The sequence below is a fragment of the Nilaparvata lugens genome, chromosome 2, assembly GCF_014356525.2.
Source record: "Nilaparvata lugens isolate BPH chromosome 2, ASM1435652v1, whole genome shotgun sequence".
Classification (NCBI taxonomy): Eukaryota; Metazoa; Arthropoda; class Insecta; order Hemiptera; family Delphacidae; genus Nilaparvata; species Nilaparvata lugens.
The window spans coordinates 99,383,794-99,407,116 of NC_052505.1; the positions used below are offsets into that span (position 1 = coordinate 99,383,794).

Sequence of the window (23,323 nt, forward strand, 5' to 3'; positions counted from 1 at the left end):
AGTTTATTAGCAATTGGATATTGTTTTAGTATTGAATGTATTCTTCTATAAACTATAGAATGGAACTGGATGATGCCGTCTAAATAAAAGTTAAATTGTACTTATTGATAAATTCTAAATTCCAATGATGATTGTATCTCATAAAAAATTGTGTTCTCTAATTATTTTATCTAATAGGCTTACATTTTTGTAATTTCGTTTTCAGAAGATGAAGAGGAATCTATGGAGGTTGAGTGTGATGATGACTCCGATGACATGACATGTGCATCGGAAGGTCCTAATTTCAATGAACCAGAAGCTCTAATAAACTCTAGTGTGAGTTAGAAAATCAAATTGATAAGATTAAAATATCCCTACTTTATAAAAGTATGACATTAGTACTTGAAATACTAAAAGTAAAGATTAATTATCCTACCCAAATATAGACTTTTTCCAATGAAAATTCAAATTCAATTTATTAAAATTTATTTTCTCGCTATCTTTCATAGCATTTAATTCAGTGTAGTACTCACTCTATCTTGGTCACTTAATTCAATTTATTCTCATTTTCAGATTTATGAAGCTTTAGTGAAGTTAAATCTTTTTCAACATTCCTGTAACAAAACCGTTGATCTACCGGATAATGTGGCGGAAATTCTAAGGAATCACTTGGATACTGAAGTACTAGTTAGGAAGTAAGTATTTTGCAATTCAAAATATTCTAACATATCATTCATTTACATCTTTGATTTTATTATTATCAATTGAGCAAATAAATTTGATTCTTAGTTATGTCTCTATATTTTCTAAAAGGCTATAGCAAATCTCGTTATTCAATGCTTGTAATTTTCAAGGTTCTAGTATTTACGAGTATCACTAGTGGTGGGCAGATTTAAAGCACTTCTGACTTTGAATGGTTTCATTGTTTTTTCAAGTATCATTGAAAACATTCCATTTCATCACAACATTCTACTCCACTACGCAGCAATATTCCCCCATTAATAGAACATTTTGAAATAAACCAAGAGTAGGAAACAAATTCTAAATTAGTGGAAAACTCTTCCACTCGCATGCTTTTACAGTATAGTGAGGTCCACGTTATAATGGCTGTATTTTATTAACATTGGTGTTGCTATCATTCGACTAAGGAGATAATACTATCCTTATCTGGAAATTTAAAAATCGAAGTATCCCTTTTTAAAACTTTATTTTATTACTCACGACATAACATATTTTTAGTCCTCACCCAAAAGTAAATCGCCATCCTATTCTGCCTCTCCAACTTTGCCAGATATTTTTCAAAAATGTAGAAATATTATCAACAATATATTCAATACCATTTATGCAAATTCATTTTTGAATCATTAAAAACATATATTCTTGACTAATGAAATAATATCGGGGAACCGAGCTTCGCTCTGGAGTACAAAAGCATAAAAAATGTATTACGAAAGAAGAAAATTATAATATATTTATAGTTCATACAGAAAGGTTCTATCTAATCACAGTGGATTGAGATTTATTCCTAGAGGAATGCAAAAAATTTCTCTCACAAAGGCACGGTTGCACAAAAGCCGGTTAAATTTAATCCTGATTAATTTCTCGTGAACTAAATCAGAGAAGACCATTTCAAGAAGATGGCTTCTCTGATTGGTTCTACTGGAATAATCAGGATTAAAATTTAACCGGCACTAAGTACCTGATTGAATGATCAAAAGTTCAACAGCTGAGTCATAATTTTTTCTCAGTCCCAAACACAGTCATGCACTCGCTGACTTACATCATCAACAGACGACGAAATTATCAGCTGTTTTTCCAAGGATGAATAATAATTATCCTTTTAATGTCCTTCAGCGAGTTTTCCCAGGGATGAGACTTAGTGCAATCGAATTTTTATATTATAAACCTACTATGTTTTGAATTTCGTGAGAATCGTTAGAGCCGTTTACAAGATCCGTTGACATACAAACATATAAACATCTAAACAGAAATTGCTCGTTTAATAGTATAGGATAATTATTGATCAATTGTAACAAAAATAAACAGTTACTATTATATCAGATATACCGGTATCAGCTATATTTTTCCTATATAAGGAAAATCGAAATAATTTAGTTAGTTAAAATGCTATTTGATAAGTACCTATTAATGTATTATGAGTAGATCTCAATTCATTTCAGATATCAACTAATGAGGAGTCGTTCATTTCATTTCCTCAACAATTTGTTCTTGATACTAGACGAATCAGCAATTGGAGGCGGAGATAAGCTGTATGCATTCTGGACCGAAACTGCTACTTCTCTTGTTAGATTAGGTTTGCTATGCTATGATATGCTATCTATTCATTATTCCTAACGCATAAATCATCCAAGATTTTTGGAAGCAGTAGATTCCCATAAACTCAAGGCTCTATTCAGATACAATTTTTGTAACGTTTATAGTCGTAAATTCCATAAAAAAGCTTAAACAGTAATCGGCATTCAAAGACAATTGAAACTGTGCTTATTCAAGTAAAATTACTTAAGTACCCTTCAAATCTCTAATGAAAATATCGCTGCAGTTATTAAATCTTTAGAGCTCTCATTTTAATCTTTTTACAACATTTATAAAAAATGGAAGAGAAAGAGTAGAGGATTGGGAACTACAAGGAGAAATTCTTGTTGAAATAAAAAATATGATGAGACCTATTATAACAAAAAATCATCATGAAACGACATGAATTTTGTGGCAAAATATAACCTTGAGAATCATCATGATTGCAATGTTTGTTTTTTCATATGATGTAATGTAATGTGATGCTCTAAATACAATAATATTATACTTTGAATTATAAACCATGAAAATTGTCACAGTTTCATATTCAATTGTGTTTGTCTCTCTTGCAAACATCAATTACATGTATTTACAGCAAGCACCTTACTGTTTTGAACTCAGTGAATCTACTGTGCGATATTCCACGTGTTACCATTGTCTGCTGCCCATGATAATTGTAATTTTCAGTATCGTATATGGTAAAGTAGCCTATCAATTGGATGTATTCCAGTAATATTTATCAAAAATAGTTGAATATCTTTTTTAAATATAGAATTGTTTCACAATTCGATTTCATCAATGAGCTGCAAATTGGCTTACTGAAGCTTGCTTACTCAAGCCGATTCAAAATTGTCTCTGAATACGACCCTCAGTATAGTGTGTATGAATGTAAGCTAAATCACCTGATTGGAAAAGATGTTGAGCATTTAAATTTGTAGAAAAAATTTTCCACAATGTACAGTATGCAATAGGTCTACCATTTACATTACAGACTAAATAATATATACTATAATAAAGGAAAGAACTGGCTCATACACGTACGGGACAGGTCAATTATGTTTGACGCATCTGAACTACTGGACTGATTAACTTGAAATTTTGTATATAGATTCTTAACTAACCGAGGAAGGTTCTAGGCCTATTTCAAACTGTTCAAGATTCCACTCGGCCAAGTTTTCAATTTGTCAAGTTTTAAAATCGACCTTGCGGAACACGGGCTACCTGCTAGTAGTTGATAACGAAAATGAGTTGTTTCGAATTATAGTGATTTTGAGTATTAAATTTATGTTCTACTAAAAGTGTTATGTATATTATATTCACGTTCAATGTTGCCAGCTGGAAATTCAGGGTTGTCTGGCACGGAAGAGTTGGTTGAAGCCATTACTGCAGCATTGAGAGGGCTGATTGGTCATCTAGTATCAATTGATTATCCCGCTCTCAAGAGTACGTCTTCAGATGAGCTTGAGGTAAGTTTTTGAAGTAATGAATGTCACTCACAAATGTTATAATCGTGAATTGAATATTGCTTTGTAAAGTGTAGCTGTACAATGGTAAGAGAAACATTATTGAAATATAAGATGGGCATTTTTTTCAACCTCTGATCACATATTGCTAACATAAGAAAAGTGATAGGGGGGCGATGTTTACAGCTCTGAACAGTGAGCCCCCCTCCATCAGCTTTGTGATCAGCGCGATCAGATCGTCAATTGTTGTCTGGTTATAAACGCAAAAACATGATCGCCGAGTGCGGATTGAATATCCTTATTAGTTTTTTTGCAAGCCGGATGAAAATCAGCTGATCGTTTAAACCCGGAATGAAACGCATTAGAATAAACAAGTAAATCAACAAGTAATCATGGCTTAGAGTTTAACATAGGCTATATATTATATAGCCCTTAGTCGAGTTTATAGAGAAAATGCTGGAAATAACTCAGGTGGTTGACTAATGTTATTGCTATGCATGGTAGCGTCATAGTGATGTGGAAGGGCTAAATCGGTCCAAGGATCAACTCGTGAGATCGCGTCTGTATAATCATATTGACTATCTGTTGGCCTATGGACTATCAATCAAATCAACATTATAGTGAGGTCCAGGTTATAATGGCAGTATTTAATCAACATTGGTGTTGCTATCCTTGTCTATCATTCGACAAAACAGATAGTGCTATGCTTTTCTAGCTCTGCAACGTTGCCAGATCGGTTTTTAAATCTCAACTATAAACATTAATTATTTAATCATTGAAAAATATATTTTTTGACGAAACATTATTTTAAACAAGAATAAACAGTCAATATTACATACATCAGATATACCGGTATCAGTTATATTCTATAGAGGGCATTGGCAACGCAGAGAATCGGCAACGCTGTTCTCCTATCTTTCTCCACTGCCATTATAATGTGGACCTCACTATAACAGCTTCATTGAGCACAGTTTGAAAAAAAGATCGATAATGTTTCTTTGCCACACCACAAATCAATGATGAAATTGAGCATTCTTATGATCAAGCTGTGGCATGATTAGATTAGAACGAAAAATATCTATCTCTTTCCACTTTCTCTGTTCTAATATGCAGGTGAGGAATAAAATAATTAAAGGTGGCCCACCTGAGATTTTATAGATTTCACAGGAAAAGGAGTATTGAAAATTATTGTTCAAATATCGACTTGATGTTTTTTTAAAGTTGATTTATTCTTACATTTAAAAAAATTGAGTTCAAAATTTAATTAAGATTATAATCTAAATATTCATTTTTTGCAGTTGATCTTCAAAATCACTCATATCTGTTCAAAAAGTGTTACCATTTGTGCCAACGTCATTCAAATTGTTTGCAAATTAGGTGTATTCTTTGCAAAACAAAACCTGGAAGATTTACTCAAGGTAATATAATCATTTCTTTAAGCTTTTTTATTTTTTCTCAAAACTCAATATAGTTCATATTGATAGAACTTCAAATTTCAACCAATTATTTCCATTCAGTTTACTCTAAGAATGTAGTTATAGTACATAATTGGTATATTTCGGGTAATGCTTTTTAAAACTAGATCTGGATAACATAGATATACCGAGATCATGGGCTTTCTCAACTATTGCCAGGAGGGCAGCTGACCCCCCCCCTCCCTAGAAGAGAAATAAAATCTTATTTATTTCTTTTCTATCTTATTTCTTCTTATAAAATAAAATAATAAAACGTACTATTTTTTTAAACCTGGAATTTACTTTCTTTCACCAATACAAGTCAATAAATATAATTGACCCGTATATAATTATCTAAAATATAATATATAAAATATATAATATCTAATATATAAAATATAATTTATCCGCCTAGTCAGGGGGCTCCGCCCCCTGAACCCCCGGCTGGATCATCCAGAAATAGAATCAGCTATAGAAATAGATAGATCGCCTGCATTTTCCGTTTGAGCTTTCTCCCTCCAGTCAAAAGGTCAAAAGAGACTTTCAGGCTCGACTCAATCACCAGTTTTCTTTGAATTATTTAGTGCAGGGTTAGAAAAATCTTCATTCTCATCAGAATTAATAAATATTTAGTTATTTCTCAATAATTGGAGACTTAGAACATATTATGAGAATTATTGTATTTCAGTCTAATAGTTCTTTGAAATTTGAACAGGAATGATATGGAGAACTTAATAAACATCCATATCTAACCCTCTCAAGTATGAATTTGCTTCAGAAATGTAGAAAAATGAATTGAAAACTGGATGAAGAACTTGAGAAAAGATTTCCTCTCAAAAAAATGCTAGAACGCAAGGAAAACACAGTAAACCCGCCCATCATGGACGTATCTTTGGCGTAATTCTGAGTCCTCTTGAAAATAAATTTCTAGACCCTAGCTGCTGTACCAAATCTGAACATGATCTGTGAATTAGTTCTTGAGAAGGCTTAGAAACCGCAGGAAAACTCTCATAAATCGCGGAACTTGGTCGTTATATTCCAAGACCATTCCAATACAACATTTTTATACCTCGTCAGCTGAGCCTGTTTACCAAGTCTAATGTGTACCATTTTTTGCCAACTAGTTCTTGAAAAAGTTGAGAAAACGCTGGAAAAACGCAGATTTTGGGCGTATCTTTGAAAATGAATAAGTGCCATTTCGCTTTAACATACTTTATAGAGATTAATCAAATTACAGTAATTTAATCATTTTTGTCCTGATAATTTCGATAAAGTTGAAAACGCAAAAAATACTTTTGATATTTTATAGTTTCCTTGGACATTTTGAAAACCCGGACCCGTTGTCTCTCTCGATCTACCCTTGGCTCCCCCTAAATTTCATCCAGTGTACGCTATTATTATATTTAATGGTAGAGCTAATACCTTGACATTTAATTTATCTGAGGCCCTTTTCATAACTCGAAACATTGAGAGAAGTACCGTACTTCAGAATGAGTTCCGTTTATTGTTTGCAATATTTTCGTGCAAATTTTAGAAAATTCCTCTCAGCAAATGAAGTGCTCTTTAGCAAGTCAGCTGTATTTATTCCGCAGAGAATTAGCCCTTTGATTTTTGGTTTTGATTGTAGATCGTTTAGAGGGAAATGAAAAGGAATTATTATTTTTATATTTTATAACCTTTCGACAAAATTCATGCTCACTCAGCAGTCATTTTGAGTTTGCTATCATTTCCAACTTGAATACATCTTAATTTCATATTCTATTTTTTTTCATTCCTTTTGTTCCCTTATACTTACGTTCATATGTTATTTTTCTCTCACCAGAATGTGGGAACTTTTCTCTTGAACGTTATGAACGATGCAAACTGCAATGTGTGCATAATGGCTGAAGCACTGGATGCGATCATGGATGTATTTGCCGAAGACAATACTGATGGAGTTCTAAAATCTCTGAGACTTGTTCCTCAAGTAGCAGCTGCTACACCAAAATTTTATAAAAAGGTAAGGACAAGAAATATATCTATGATAGCTCATTTGTTTAAATTGATTAATTGAACAAGATTAATAATTTTGTGAAATGTTCTTATTCGATCTGTATGTGAACTTCAAATAATGATCTTCCGAGTTTTCTCGATGTGATCAGATTTTTGTTCCCAAAGTTAGAAAGCTTTGAACCGTAAGAGCTAGGAAAACACACGAAAGCAATGTAAAATTGTAATTTTTCAATAGGGCTGCATAGAAGTAGCGCCCTAAATAACAAGGTGAACATTGAATTTTTCTCATCTATAGACTCAATAACTCAATAGTTCATTGCTTTAAAACTATCAAGTGTTATAAATAATTATGATGTAATTCTCAAACTCCTTAAATTCTAAAACTAGATAATACAAAATTTCATATTGCTCGTACATTAAAATATAAAAAACTGTGGAGGAATCAATTCTATAAATATGAGTAGACCTACACGTGAAAGTCAAAGTAGTATTTTTTATCTCATATATGTTATATTTATGTTATAATTGTGTTTATATTTTCTAGGCTCGAAAAGAAAAACGAAATCTTGGAGAATACAAAGCATTAATATCAACTTTTCTTGTTAATCCCTATTAGGAAAATTCATATTTTTACTTTTTTAAAGAAAGTTTAATGATACACAATCATCAAGTTGCTTTTTATTTTAAAATTTTATTCCAATCATGCCCAATTTTACAAAGTAGTAGTATTTATATGCTGCTATTATAATGCACTCGTATTTTACTGCGTTATTAGTTGGTTAATTTTTTACTTCCCTTGTCCTATTACCATAGGTAAGGAAAGTATTGCTTTTCGAATAAATTAAGGTACCCCAATTCCAAATTTCTATACGTTTCAAGGGTCCCCTGAGTCCAAAAAAGTGGTCTTTGGGTATTGATCTGTATGTGTGTGTGTGTGTGTACACGATATCTCATCTCCCAATTAACGAAATGACTTGAAATTTAGAACTTAAGATCCTTACAATATAAGGATCCAACACGAACAACTTCGATCAAATGCAATTCAAGATGGCGGCTAAAATGGAGAAAATTTTGTAAAAAACAGGGTTTTTCGCGATTTTCTCGAAAACGGCTCCAACGATTTTGATTAAATTCATACCTGAAATAGTCATTAATGAGCTCTATCAACTGCCACAAGTCCCATATCTGTAAAAATTTCAGGAGCTCTGCCCCATCTATGCAAAGTTTGATTTTAGATTCTCAATTATCAGCCTTCAGATACAATTTAAACAAAAAAAAATTAAGTGGAAAAGATTAAGCATGAAAATCTCTACAATTAATGTTCAGTAACATTTTCACCTAAAATTGAAAATAAGTTCGAAATTCGAGAAAATGTGATTATTCAAATGCAAACTTTTGGCAACTGTTGATTCTATTTAATCATTCACTATGAAGAGATAGCAGACCTCGTGTGTCTCCAGCGTTATTGTCCTGTCACCAGCTGGCTCAGATCTTTGAAATGTAGACTTGAGATGCGCGTGAACACTAGCGTCAGGTGATCAATTTTCATAATGGCAAGGAAAGTTGTGTGAGTGCGCCACACCAGAATTTTTATTATTTCAATTTATTTCATTTATTATCATTTTAATAGCAGTTTTCCTGTTATTGATCAAATGCTAATTTTTTATAGACCTCTAATGGCCGATAGAGTAATAATTTCTATCAAATTTTCAAACCGTTCCGTTATTCCCTCTTGTTTGCTATTCTCATGCTCTGTGTACGGCCTGCAAGCAAAGGACGCCACAGAAAAAATAAAAAGAATAGAAGAGAAGAGCGGCTTCTCTTTGTCACAGATGCAGAGTAACGACCGGAAACGGTCACAGCTATCACATAGTTATTCAAAAGTATAAATAAAAATATAAATCTGAGTACCCTTTTAAAATTATTTCGTCACGTCATGTTTCGGCTTTTAATGGCATTATTTCATCGACTTGAAAATGGCATTAATACCCGAAACTTGTGACGAAATAATTGAAAAGGGTACTCAGATTTAGGCTCAACTCATACTTAAGCGACTCAGGTCGAGAAGAGACTCGACTCTCTAGTCAAGAGCATGTGTTTTCAAATGGTGACATCGCGGCGAGACTAGAATCGACTGGTCTGAGTGTCACCATTTGGAAACACACATGCTCTCGACTAGAGAGTCGAGTCTCTTCTCGTCCTGAGTTGCTTAAGTGTGAGTTGAGCCTATAGATACAGGTCATGACACGATCCCGTGATGCATTGCAAAATCCAACAACAATTGTCAACTGTGTTAAACTATAAGAACTGACATGGATTGATAGTAAAAACTGTAAACATATGTTATTTGATATTTCAAAAAGTAAAAGGGTGTGGCGTTCGGGTTTTCCTTTTAAATTTCATAAATATGCTGGAAGGGGTTAGGGTATAGATTAGGATTCAGGTTGAGTTATGTTTATTAATGTTTCAAAGGTAAAAGGGAAATTAGAGGGGTTAGGATTTTGCTTTGCAATATGCTTTAACATTAGCGTAGATTGCTGTTTGACATTGGAGGGGACGTACTGGAGGGTGTCCCCCAACAAAGATTTTTTGAAAAATAGCTTATTAAAATGATATTTTTAAAGAATAGTTTAGGCCTACTTCAAATCCGTTTTAAATCCTCTTATTCGGCAGTGGTAAATTAGTGGGTAAATGAATAATATTCTGAGTTAATAGTTTTAAGTTTTACTAGTTAGAAATTATTTACAAAAAACCAGCATAATAAAACAGCATTAGTTGTATTGTTTGTTTTGATTACCAGCCATAATTTGAATCTCCAGTAAATTTTTCCGGGGAACATAGCATATACCATGAAATATTGGGGGGACACGTTCCCTAAGGCTCTACGCCCATGTGCTTTAAGGGGTTGGGGTTTTTACCAAGCGTTATGCTTATTATCGTTTCAAAGTGAAAGGGTAGGTTAGGGGGTTAGGATTTTGCATAATTGCAATAATTGTGCTGGAAGGGTTCAGGCAGAGTAGAGAACAAGATTGTTCTTCTGTGTTTCAGGGTTCAGGTAAAGTTATGTTTAATGATTCGATCATTTAATTCGATCAAATTCCAAGTATTCAGGTTAATCAATCCTTTTTGTATAATTGTGTGCGATTGTTAATTTGTTGACCAGTTGGGTGGGTGGCCTGTGCGCAGTCGACGGAGTTTCAATCGGATGATTGATGACGATCATTTATCATGTTTTAACCACATATGTTTAGAGCTTGAATCAACACATCATGAATTTGTGAATTTCTTTTCCACGGAGGGAGGGGGGGAGAGGCTAAAGTTTTTTCAATGTAACATTCGTAGCTTTTCCAAAAATGTAGATGAACTTTTGGTCTATCTAGATAGTTTACCAACTTTGGATTTCATAATACTAACAGAATGCTGGTTGAGAGAAGGTGAGGAGGGAATACCTTTAGAGGGATTTGACTATGCAATTACTGACAGACGACGAAACAGAGCCGACGGTGTTATAGTTTACTACAATAAAAGATTATCAGTGAGTGCCGTACAAACTTCTATTGCTGATGTGTATGGCTTAAAATTGGAATTTTCTTTCAAAAATCAAAATTATTGTCTTTTGGCTTTCTACCGGACTTTCGACTGCGATATTCAATTATTTTTAGACTCAATGGACGACTATATTAACCAATTCAATAGAGCCACAACAATTATTTGGAGTGGTGACTTCAACTTTGACTTATTAGGAAATACTTTGAACACTGACACTTACTTAAACACATTGATAGGAGCAGGACTTTTTCAGTGCATTGACAAACCAACAAGAGTAACTGAAAACACAAAATCTTGTATAGACCATTTTTTTATACGGTATAATGATATGGTAAATGTGCGATCAGCTGTTTTGCAATCGCACTTGACAGATCACTACAGCATAGGACTCACTATTGATTTGGACAATTTTACACAGACTGACATGACTGACACTATCACACACCACTACATTGATCGCGCTCTCTTAGCCGCCAACCTGAGTCGAATCAACTACAATAGCATCACACAAGCACATGACGTCAACCAATGTTCCGCTGATTTTTCCTATTTATTTTCTGAGGCAATCTCCAGTTCTAAAAAATCATTAAAAAATATTTCCACTAGATATAAGAAGCTCAAACCCTGGATCACTCGAGATCTAATTGTGTTGATTCGTGAAAGAGACAAGATGAGCAAAAAAGTAAAAAACCAACCATTTAACTTAGAGCTGAAGCGAAATTTTTGTGTCTTCAGACAACAAGTTACAAATAAACTTAAGAATTCAAAACGGATGTACTATCGTAATAAATTGAACCAGTGCCAAAATGATCCTAAATTGTTTTGGAAGCTGATAAACGAGTTAGGAGGAAGAAATGTGAAAAAGGATAGCTTTCCATTGGATAAATTTTTGTCCAATTCACCACATACACCTATCACTGTCTGCAGAGATGTAGCAAATGATTTCAACATTTTTTTGCTGCAGTAGGAGAGAATCTAGCTCGTTCGATCGATTCAGGTGGTGCTCTGATAGTGAATGATACTGACTATGTTGTAGACACAGAATTTGCGTTTCATCCTGTTTCTGAGCGGGACGTGTTAAGGTGTGTGACCGCACTAAGAGGTGGTTCGGCGCCTGGTTACGACCGGATCTCGGCCTGCCTTCTTAAAGATAATATCCATATAATCCTTGAACCTCTCCTTCATATAATAAATCTGAGTTTGTCAAACGGAGTTTTTCCTGATATCTATAAGATTGCCAAAGTTTTTCCACTTTATAAAACAGGCTGTTTTTCAGATAAAAATAATTACAGACCGATTTCTCTACTGATAGTTTTCTCCAAAATTCTAGAGAAAATTGCCAAGGAGCAACTTGTTGCTTACTTAACATTGAATAACATTATTACAGACCGGCAATATGGCTTTAGGAGTGACAGATGTGTTTCTGATGTGATGTTTGATGTGAACAAAGCTTTGCATAGTGCTGTGTCAGGTGATATGAAGGCTTTGATGATATTTCTTGATCTCAAAAAAGCCTTCGATAGTGTTGACAGAGATAAGTTGATTGATAATTGAGAGCAATAGGAATTGTGGGTAAGGCAATTGACTGGTTTTCCAGCTACCTTACAAACAGACAGCAATATGTATCTATATGTGGGGCAGAGGGAGAGAAGCTACCAATCAATTTTGGGGTTGTTCAGGAAGTACCCTGGGCCCATACTTTTTTCAATTTATATTAATAATATCTCTCGGTTAACTTGAATGGCGAAATTTTCCTTTTCGCTGATGATACTTTAATACTTGTTCAGGGAAGCACTTGGCTTGAAACCAAAAACAGAGCTTTATCTGATCTACTTATTGTTAAAAAATGGCTTGATCAAAATATATTATCACTAAATATATCTAAAACCAAGTTCATGCCAATTGCATTAACCCATACAACTGATTACAATCTAGAGGATCTTAAAATTCATAATTGTAATGACTTTTTAAATAATTCGTGCAGATGTCAAAGTATTGAACAAGTTTTCTCATATAAGTATCTGGGCGTCATTTTTGATTCCAGACTTAAGTGGATACAACATATTGACTTCCAATTGAAAACCTTACGTAAATATATATTTGCATTCAGGCAGCTTGGAGAAATTCTCAATTTTAACGAACTTAAAGTAGCTTATTTTGCCTTTGTACAGTCTCGCCTCTCATATGGCATCTTAGCATGGGGAGCAGCCTACCGCACCCATCTAAGAAGACTAGAAATTATTCAAAAAGCAATCCTTAAAGCTGGCTTTCGTAAATGTCGAAGATACCCCTCATCTTTATTATTTCAGGAAATTAGAGTTCTACCCTTGAAAAAATTATACATAAAGGATTTATTCACTCATGTTTATAAACATTTTGGTTCAATTTTAATACCATCTCTACATTCTCACAACACGAGATATGCAGCCACAGTTGGGATCAGATCTATCCAGCTGACAAGATCCTTCTCAACAACAAATTGCTTCTTCCTATCTCAAGTAATATATCGTAATTATAAAAGATTATTTCCGCAAAATAACATTTTTTCAGCAGTAAGTCTTCCAATTTTCAAAAAAAGATTGAAATATTGGTTGTTTGAAATAAGTGAGGAGGAGACTGTGGCTCTGGTCTTGGCGGGCGGCGGACTCACCTGACTGCAAAATTAACATGACTTTTACTGACTCTATACCAATACTGACTGACTCTATACGATACAGACTGGCTATATACGATACAGACGGACTTTACAATACAGAATGACTTTCTGCGATACAAAACTATGACATTCATTTGAATGAAATTACCCTCATAAATTGAATTAATTTTGCCTCTCTTTCTTCTACCCCTTCATAAGGATTCACTATACCTACTTGAAATTTCAACTCGAGTCTACGCACAGGCCACAGTGCCCATGTAGACTCATTCCATAACCTATAATATGGAAACTTAATTTAAGTACATAATTATTCGTATTTTATATTTTATATTATTCATCATTTGTGTACTTACTGTATTTTTGGAATAAAGAATATTCTTGATTGATTGATTGATTGATTTAAAGGTAAAAGGGAAGGTTAGGAGGTTAGGTTTTTGCATTAAAATGGCAAAATGCTGACCTAGTTATAGTGTTTTTGATAATTTTACTCCCTTTTTTATTGAATTAAATAATTCAATGATAAATCATCATGGAATAATATATTATATAAATAGAAAGAAAAATAAAATATCCCAGTACCCTTTCTAAATTATTTAATCACAACATGTTTCAACATTGATGCCATTTTCTAGTATATGAAGTAAATAAAAAAATGATTTATTTACTTCTTATCACTTGAAAATTGCATCAATGTTGTAACATGTTGTGATTAAATAATTCAAAACGACTACTGAGATTTTTTATTTTCTTTCTATTTATATTACAAGTAGCCTTATACAGAAAAGAGATAAATAATATCATAATTTATAATCATCAAATAGAATGACATTCATTGTTTTAGTACTTACATAAACACTTAATAAGTAATATATATATGGAATATGGCTATGATAATAGCACGTTGTCTATTCGCTGCACAAACCACTCTGTCTTAAGGACTCGCCACACCAAGCTCGCCAGTACCGCCGAGGTAGTACCGCTGGTGGTAGTTTTCTCGGCTGAGCACGCCACACCGAAAAACGTCCACTAGCGGTAGTCTCCGAGTAGTGAGTCTAGTAGTGGTGGGTGAGACGTACTAGTTGCGTTGTATTGCAAGGAGGAGAGGTGCGCATGCGCTACCTCTTCGAATCGCCTGCCATGTATTCAGGTTGAGCGCGCCACACTGAGCTCGCTTTGTCCGCCGTACTACCTCTCAGCGAACTTTTGTTGAATCGCCTAGGGCGGTCGTAGGTGGTAGTGCGCCGTACTACCGCCGCGGTAGCGAGCTCGGTGTGGCGCAATCAACCTGAATACATGGCTAGCGATTTTTAAAACTTCGCTACCGCCGCGGTAGCGAGCTTGGTGTGGCGTGCCCTTTAGACAGCACCGTATCGCGCATGCGTTAGCAACGGGTTTTTCCCGTTCCATTCAGTCAGTTCTTTGAATGTAACGTTCTTTGTGATGATGGTTACCGAGCACTGTACTGGAGCCAATCGTCATTCTATTTGATGAAAATATTATTATCCAATGATGATTTATCATTTACTTCAATATAATAATCGATATATTATTATTTTATTCAATAAAAGAAAGAGTACTTTTGAAAATATAATTAATAAAATATAACAGTTGTTATTTAACTGATGTTAAAAAACACTATAACTAAGTCAGCATATTGTCATTTCAAAACAAAAACCAAACCCTCAACCTCCCCTTTAAATTTAAAACATTAATAAACATAACTATTTGAAAACCTCTAATCCCTTCCAGCATATTGCAATTTCAAAGCAAAATCCTAACCTATCTTTCCACTTTTGAAAATATATCAAAAAGCATAATCCTACCTGGACCCGAGCCTTTCTAGCATATTGCAATTTCAAAGCAAAATCCTAACCTATCTTTCCACTTTTGAAAATATATCAAAAAGCATAATCCTACTGGACCCGAGCCCTTTCTAGCATATTGCAATTTCAAAGCAAAATCCTAACCTATCTTTCACTTTTGAAAATATATCAAAAAGCATAATCCTACCTGGACCCTAGCCCTTTCTAGCATATTGTCAATTTTAAAGCAAAAACCTAACCTAACTAATATAAAGAAAATAATTAAAAATCTCAGTACCCTTTTTTTAAAAATATTTATCACGACATGTTTCGGTCAATTATGCCATTTTCAAGTGATATGAATTAAATAAATAAATACTAATGGAAGACTCTTATTTTGATCATATGTTAGTGTATTCATATGTGTGTTCACGTTATTTTTTATATTTAAATAACGATAGCTCCTGCTTGGCATCAGTCGGTAGAGCATGAAATATTTTAATATAATTATAAAAATTAGGTCCTGGTTTTTTATAGGATACAGTCTCATAAAAATCTTTATAGGCCCAGATATGAGCTTCCACAATACTTCTGATAATTCATTAAAAATAAATATATATATATGGTACTTATCCTATAGTATTGAGGAATTAAATAAATCGCACACATAAACAATTTGATACATATATTGACAAATATTGCAAAAATAAATCAGTGCAAAAAATATATAGAGCGATAAAAAAATATAATATAAAAATAGAACAATAATCGAAATCAATAAAATATCACAGGCTAAATACTATTCTCTAAATTTTATAGCACAAAACGTTACCATGTGCTTTTATTTTATAATCATATGCATCCTTTTGCATGTAGCTGCGATATTAGCTTGCTAATACTTGTCGACTTGGACAATTCCATTAAAATAGATTCCTTAAACTCAGCTTGATAAATTGACAACCAATAATCCAAATATATATTAAATTCTATAGTATCTAATAGATTTCTTTGCAATGAATATATATTTTATCTCAGGGTGCAAGATTCGGCACCTGATGGAATAAATAGAGCAATTCATCTAGTGAATCAGAGCTACAACAAACTATTGCAAATTATATTGCAGAATTAAAGATCATATGAATGTATTACTAGCCTAGATTTTATACTTCTTTGATTTATAGAACTTCTGATATGTATTGACTCGTTACTCTTCTAATAAAATACCTTTAATACTATATTTACTTGCGCAAGTATTTTTTACTAAATTCTTAATTATGAGAAAACCCTTTCGACGAGCTAGCTTTGATTCTCATGTAATTTCGAAGCACTGAGGGCGCCCTATCACTATTTCAAATTTCTCACTCACGTGTCAAAATTTCTTATGGGCTGCTGATGTCGATCCAACTCCTGGTGGTCCTGGACTATGATAGCCGGAGTCGTCTCTTCCAAGGGGTTACAAATTATTTAAAAAAAATGAAAATGACTTTTGCTTTATAAGAGCATCACAAAGTCTTATAAGAAATTTAGTAATTCAATCTAACTTTAAATTTTACAAGTTATAGCAAGGTATTACACTCTATAATATTTAGGGACCTCTCATGGTGGCATTTGGCAGGCGAGTGTTGGTTCTCCTTTCTCAATTTTACAATTCTCATTTCCGATTTCTAAATTTACATAAAATTTGAATATCCTAGTCCTCCGCCATTCAAGGTTCAAATAGACCAAACTAAAATATAAATTATTACTTATGTTGTATGTTTAATAATTTCTTTGCCTTCGGGCCATATCCAAAACATAGACTATACAACAATTCATACAAATTCTATTTATTTGTAGAAATATATACAAATATTTTTGAATCGGCATACTATTGCCGCCTATCAATTGCCATTATGTGATTGGTGCATGCAAATTGTTTCAGTATTCATGCGCCTGTAACCTCCTATTTCCTGGATACATTTAATTATTTTTATGGGTTTTTTAAATATGCTCTCTACATGCTAGTTAATTTTTTATATATGATTATTTGTTTCATGCATCATAATAATTAGCCACGTGAGACCTTTTGTTCCTCAAATTGCATACCATTTTGCCACAATAAATTTCTGCCAAGGTTTGGTCAGATTCTATGTTGCATGGCTCGGTCGATCGTTAGGTCGCCGATCACTAAATGTTCATGCCTAACCTCAACCTTCAATATTTTATAATATATTATATATTAGCAAAAAATTATTCAATTCCTCTTAGGCTGTTGTACAGTTTAGCCAGGACAATCTGATATTATCTAATCTTTTCGTTATCTCTTTGGCGATATTAGCCAGTTACTTACTTAGACCTATAAATATTTTAGCTAGGGATTCTTATTGATCAATCCAAATTAAATATGTTACAGTTTTTATGAACTAGGACTGTAAATTCTGGGTTTAAATTCGCATGATTCTATCAAAAATGGGGTTATTGGTGCTAATTGGATCAAGTTTATTATTTTATCTCTGTTTATTTTGCTGCTTCTATCAATTTTGTTTCAGATAATAATATTAATAATGATGAAATAGAAGATCTAATAGCATTGACAACAGTATGTGTAGATCAAATTATTTCAAATTCAATGAGAAAAATTACAAACAAAAGGAAGGTTTGGCGATGGGATCCCTTATCAGGTTATTTGTCTAACATATACATGAACAATTTAGAAAAATCTAAAATAATGAATGATAATAATCCTCTAAAGAAAAATATTACTATTGGCACAGATATGTTGATGATATAATATGTCTGTATAATAATGAAGATAAAACACATGAAGATTTTGAATTATATTTAAATTCTATATCACCTTCTATAAAATTTACGATGGAAGCTCAAGAACATGAAATAATTTTCTTGATTTAACGATTAGTATGAAAGATAACAAACATGATTTTAGCATTTATAGAAAACCCACACATACAGATTGTATTATTCCTAGAGATTCAAATCATCCTTGGCAACAAAAAATTTCAACTTTCAATGCAATGATAAAAAATCTGGTGTGGTACAATCACACAACTTTCCTTGCTCATATTCGAAACTACGATCAGACTTTTGTATATGTGTATATATAATTGTTTTCAGAGTACTTTTTCCTTTGTGTAAATTGTGAAATTCAATGATTTTTTAGTCGTCATTTTTTTAAAGTCGTCAAAACAGCTGTTCTACAGATGAAATATCTCAACTATGTGTTCTTTTTGAACTGCTCTACCTACCTACTCATGCACGAGAAGGAGGTTACAAAGTCCATTTCTCAAGGATGGGGTGGACCCCCCATTAGTTTCCCAGAAAGGAGACTCATGCCAGTTAATAGAGCTGATAAATAACTATACAGAGTATGAATTTGAAAAAAATCGGTCAAGTTATTTTGAAAAAATCGTGAAAAACATGGTTTTTTAGTAATTATCCGCCATTTTTCTCAAAATATTACGGAGCTCCTGCAATTTTCCAAGGAAAAAACTCATGTCATTGATAGGACTTATGAATAGCTACCCATGGCTTGAATTTGAAGAAAATTGTTAGAGCCGTTTTTGAGAAACCGTGAAAAACCTGGTTTTGGTCATTATCCGCCATTTTTCTCAAGAATATTACGGAGATCATGGAATTTTCCCAGAAATGAGACTCATGCCAGTTGATAGTGCTTATGAATATCTATCCATGGTATGAATTTGAAGTAAATGTTAGAGCAGTTTTCGAGAAAAAGGTGAAAAACATGGATTTTTAGTCATTATCCGCCATTTTTCTCAAGAATATTACGGAGCTCCTGAAATTTTCCCAGAAATGAAACTTATGCCAGTTGATAGGGCTTAAAAATAGCTCTCCATGGTATAAATTTGAAGAAAATCGTTGGAGCCGTTTTCGAGAAAACCGTGAAAAACATGGTTTTTTAGTCATTTTCCGCCATTTTTCTCAAGAATATTACGGAGCTCCTGAAATTTTCCCAGAAATGAGACTTATGCTAGTTGATAGGGCTTATAAATAGCTATCCATGATATAAATTTGAAGAAAATCGTTAGAGCCATTTTCGATAAAAACGTGAAAAACATGGTTTTTTAGTAATTATCCGCCATTTTTTCCGCCATCTTGAATTGAATTTTATTGAATTTCTTATGTCGGGTCCTCATGGTATAGGGACCTTAAGTTTAAAATTTCAAGTCGATCGGTTAATTAGGAATGGAGTTATCCTGTTCACAGACATACACACACAACACATACACACATACACACACACAGACCAATACCCAAAAATCATGTTTTTGGACTCAGGGGACCTTGAAACGTATAGAAAACTTGAAATTGGGGTACCTTAATTTTTTTTGGAAAGCAATACTTTCCTTACCTATGGTAGTAGGGCAAGGAAAGTAATATAGGCTAATAAATATTCCCATGTCAAAATATAATTATAGAAAAGAGAAGAAAATAATAAAATATATGGCAATAACAAATGGATATAATACCAAAACTATTGATAGAATGATTTACAAACAAAAAGAAAAATTAATACAGAATAGAACTCAAAATAATCAAGGAAATGTAGGAAATAAAGAATATATTTGTGTTCCATATAACACAAAATTTAATAAAGCTATAAGAAAAACCTTTACAAAAAATAAATTCATTCTAGGTTATAGGACAACAAATAATGCATTCGAACTGATAAAAAAGAAATCAAATTTAAATGTACAGCAAGATAAGTTTAAAAAATCTGGAATCTATGAACTTAAATGTAGTGATTGTGACAAATTCTATATCGGGCAAACGGGTAGAAATTTCCATATCAGGTTTCGAGAACATATCCAAGCACTAAAATCTAAAAATATACACAAAAGTCGGCATTTGCTGAACACTTGATAGATTCAGGCCATAATTTTACAGATATAAATTCCAATATGAAAATACTTAATTATGGTAATAAAAGTCAAAAACTGAATGTCAAAGAAGAATTTCATATCTATAAAGCAGCAAAATTAAACAGAGATAAAATAATAACTTGATCCAATTAGACACCAATAACCCCATTTTTGATAGAATCATGCAAATTTAAACCAAAATTTACAGTCCTAGTTCATAAAACATATGAATACACTAACATATGATCAAAATAAGAGTCTTCCATTAGTATTTATTTATTAATTCATATCACTTGAAAATGGCATAATTGACTGAAACATGTCGTGATAAAATATTTAAAAAAAAAGGGTACTGAGATTTTTATTTATTTTCTTTATATTTATATTACAAGTAGCCCTATACAGGAAAGAGATACTAACCTAACCTTATGGAACATTATTAAATATAATCCAAAAAAACCTAACACTAACCCCTAACCCCTTCACATTTAATAATTTAGATTTCAGAGCAAAATCCTAACCCCCTAACCTATCCTTTTACATTTGAAACATCAAAAAACATGACTCTAACTGCACCCTAGCCCCTTCTAGCATATTGCAATTTCAAAGCAAAAACCTAACCTATCCCAATAACACATTATTAAATATAACCTGAATAAAACCTAACCTCTACCCATTCACATTAATACTTAGATTCGTTCGTCATCTTTAGAACAAAACATAAACATTTGGTTCATTTCATGAACATGTTAACAAAAATGTTGTTCATTTCATGAACATGTTCACAAACATGTGGTTCAGAGCAAAATCCTAACCCCCTAACCTATCCTTTTACCTTTGAAACATCAAAAAACATAACTCTACCTGGACCCTAGCCCCTTCTAGCATATTGCAATTTTTAAGCAAAAACCTAACCTATCCTAAAAAACATTATTAATATAACCTAAATAAAACCTAACCCTACTCATTCACATTTGCAAATCGTACACTACCATTATAACGTGGACCTCACTATAGATACTCAAAGAATACTTTTGAATAACTATGTTATAACTGTGACTGTTGCTGGCCGTTACCACAGAAAGGGATCAGAGGGAACATTCTTACGACTATGTTCGCCTAATGTGTAGTATCACTTATACCGGTAGAAAGCGCTTGTATACGCAAATGAAGATTCTGTCTGAGCTTGATTAGTACTGTTGTAGGGGGACGTAGTGGGGAGTCATTGCATCTTACACTTCCCTCTCAACAAACCAGTTCACACCACTCTCTCCCCCCAACAAAACAGGCTCCGTGAACTTGTAGTGCACAAGCCCGAAAAAATTTGAAAAAAATTGACAATAAACTATGAATTTTGTGTCAGCAGAATATCCAAAAATTTAATTTTGTACAAGCACCGTTTTTTTTTTTTTTTTTACACGCATTTGAAGTCGCGGTCAAGGTCATTTTTCAATGCTAATTTCCCTATGCTGGAAGTGTGAACTTGTAGTGCACATGTCAGAAAAAATCCGAAAAAAATTGACAATAAACTACGAATTTTGTGTCATCTGAATATGCAAAAATCGAATTTTGTACAAGCACCGTTTTTTTTTAGACGCTTTTGAAGATGGAGTCAAGGTCATACATATCATTGATTATTTACCTATGCTGGCTATCTGCCAGCTACTCTACCGCTCATGCAGGCGTGATAATACGGTTTGTATTACTTTGAATGAATAAAATACTGTATCCAAGTCAAAAACATGATATATGAATCATCTTCAACCACACATGAATTATGTACAAGCACAGTTTTTTCAAAAAAAAATCAAAGTTCAATATTTGTAATAGTATTACAATAGGAATTCTTGAATAATCAACAAAAAAAGTCAAGTGCATGGCATTTATACTTTTATTCTGGACTTAATGAAATGATGAACATATATAGAATCATTTCTTTTCATGAATGAATTTTGTACAAGCACAGTTTTCACGAAAAAAGATTCTGAAGTTTAATACCATTTATAGGTATCCTCTTGGGAATTCTTGAATAATCAACCACAAAAGTCAAGTGCATGGCATTTCTTCTGTTATTCTGGACTGAATGCAATGGTGAACATATATAGAATCATTCCTGATCACGAATGATTTTTGTACAAGCACAGTTTTCACGAAAAAAAATTCCAAAGTTTTATTCCAGTTATAGTGATACTATGGGGAATTCTTGGAAAATCTACCACAAAAGTCAAGTGCATGGCATTTCTTCTGATATTCTGGACTGAATGCGATGGTGAACATATATAGAATCATTCTTGATCACGAATGAATTTTGTACAAGCACAGATTTCACGAAAAAAAATTCCAAAGTTTTATTCCAGTTATAGTGATACTATGGGGAATTCGTGGAAAATCTACCACAGAAGTCAAGTGCATGGCATTTCTTTTGTTATTCTGAACTGAATGCAATGTTGAACATATATTGAATTATTTTGAACATGAATGAATTTTTACAAGCACAGTTTTCACGAAAAAAATTCCAAAGTTTTTTCCAGTTACTATACTATGAGTAATTCTTCGAAAATCAACCACAAAAGTTAAGTGCATGGCATTTATCCAGTTATTCTGGACTAAATGCAATGGTGAATAAATATAGAATCAATCCTGATCATGAATAATTTTGTTCAAGTACAGTTTTCACGTAAAAAAATTCCAAAGTCTTATTCCAGTTATATGATACTATGGGGAATTCTTGGAAAATCTACCACAAAAGTCAAGTGCATGGCATTTATCTGATATTCTGGAATGAATGCAATGGTGAACATATATTGAATCATTCCTGATCACGAATGAATTTTGTACAAGCACAGTTTTCACGAAAAAAATTCCAAAGTTTTATTCCAGTTATAGTGATACTATGGGGAATCTTGGAAAATCTACCACAGAAGTAAAGTGCATGGCATTTCTTTTGTTATTCTGAACTGAATGCAATGTTGAACATATATTGAATCATTCCTGATCACGAATGAATTTTGTACAAGCGAAGTTTTCACGAAAAAAAATTCCAAAGTTTTATTCCAGTTATAGTGATACTATGGGGAATTCTTGGAAAATCTACCACAAAAGTCAAGTACATGGCATTTCTTATGATATTCTGGACTGAATGCAATGTTAAACATATATTGAATCATTCCTGATCACGAATGAATTTTGTACAAGCTCAGTTTTCACGAAAAAAAATTCCAAAGTTTCATTCCAG

The 23,323-nt window shown here is 32.9% G+C and overlaps 1 protein-coding gene across 1 annotated transcript in view; it reads left to right on the top strand.

Annotated features, from left to right (window-relative positions):
• The window catches only part of LOC120349748 (HEAT repeat-containing protein 3-like), a 12,759-nt gene extending 4,942 nt beyond the window's left edge, over window positions 1-7,817 (top strand). The window contains exons 2-8 of the mRNA XM_039420314.1: window positions 206-315; window positions 553-674; window positions 2,160-2,293; window positions 3,628-3,758; window positions 5,054-5,173; window positions 7,032-7,208; window positions 7,746-7,817. Of these exons, the coding sequence (XP_039276248.1) occupies window positions 206-315; window positions 553-674; window positions 2,160-2,293; window positions 3,628-3,758; window positions 5,054-5,173; window positions 7,032-7,208; window positions 7,746-7,817 (866 nt within the window). The remainder of the gene's footprint in view (window positions 1-205; window positions 316-552; window positions 675-2,159; window positions 2,294-3,627; window positions 3,759-5,053; window positions 5,174-7,031; window positions 7,209-7,745) is intronic.
• The last annotated feature ends 15,506 nt before the right edge of the window (window positions 7,818-23,323 follow it).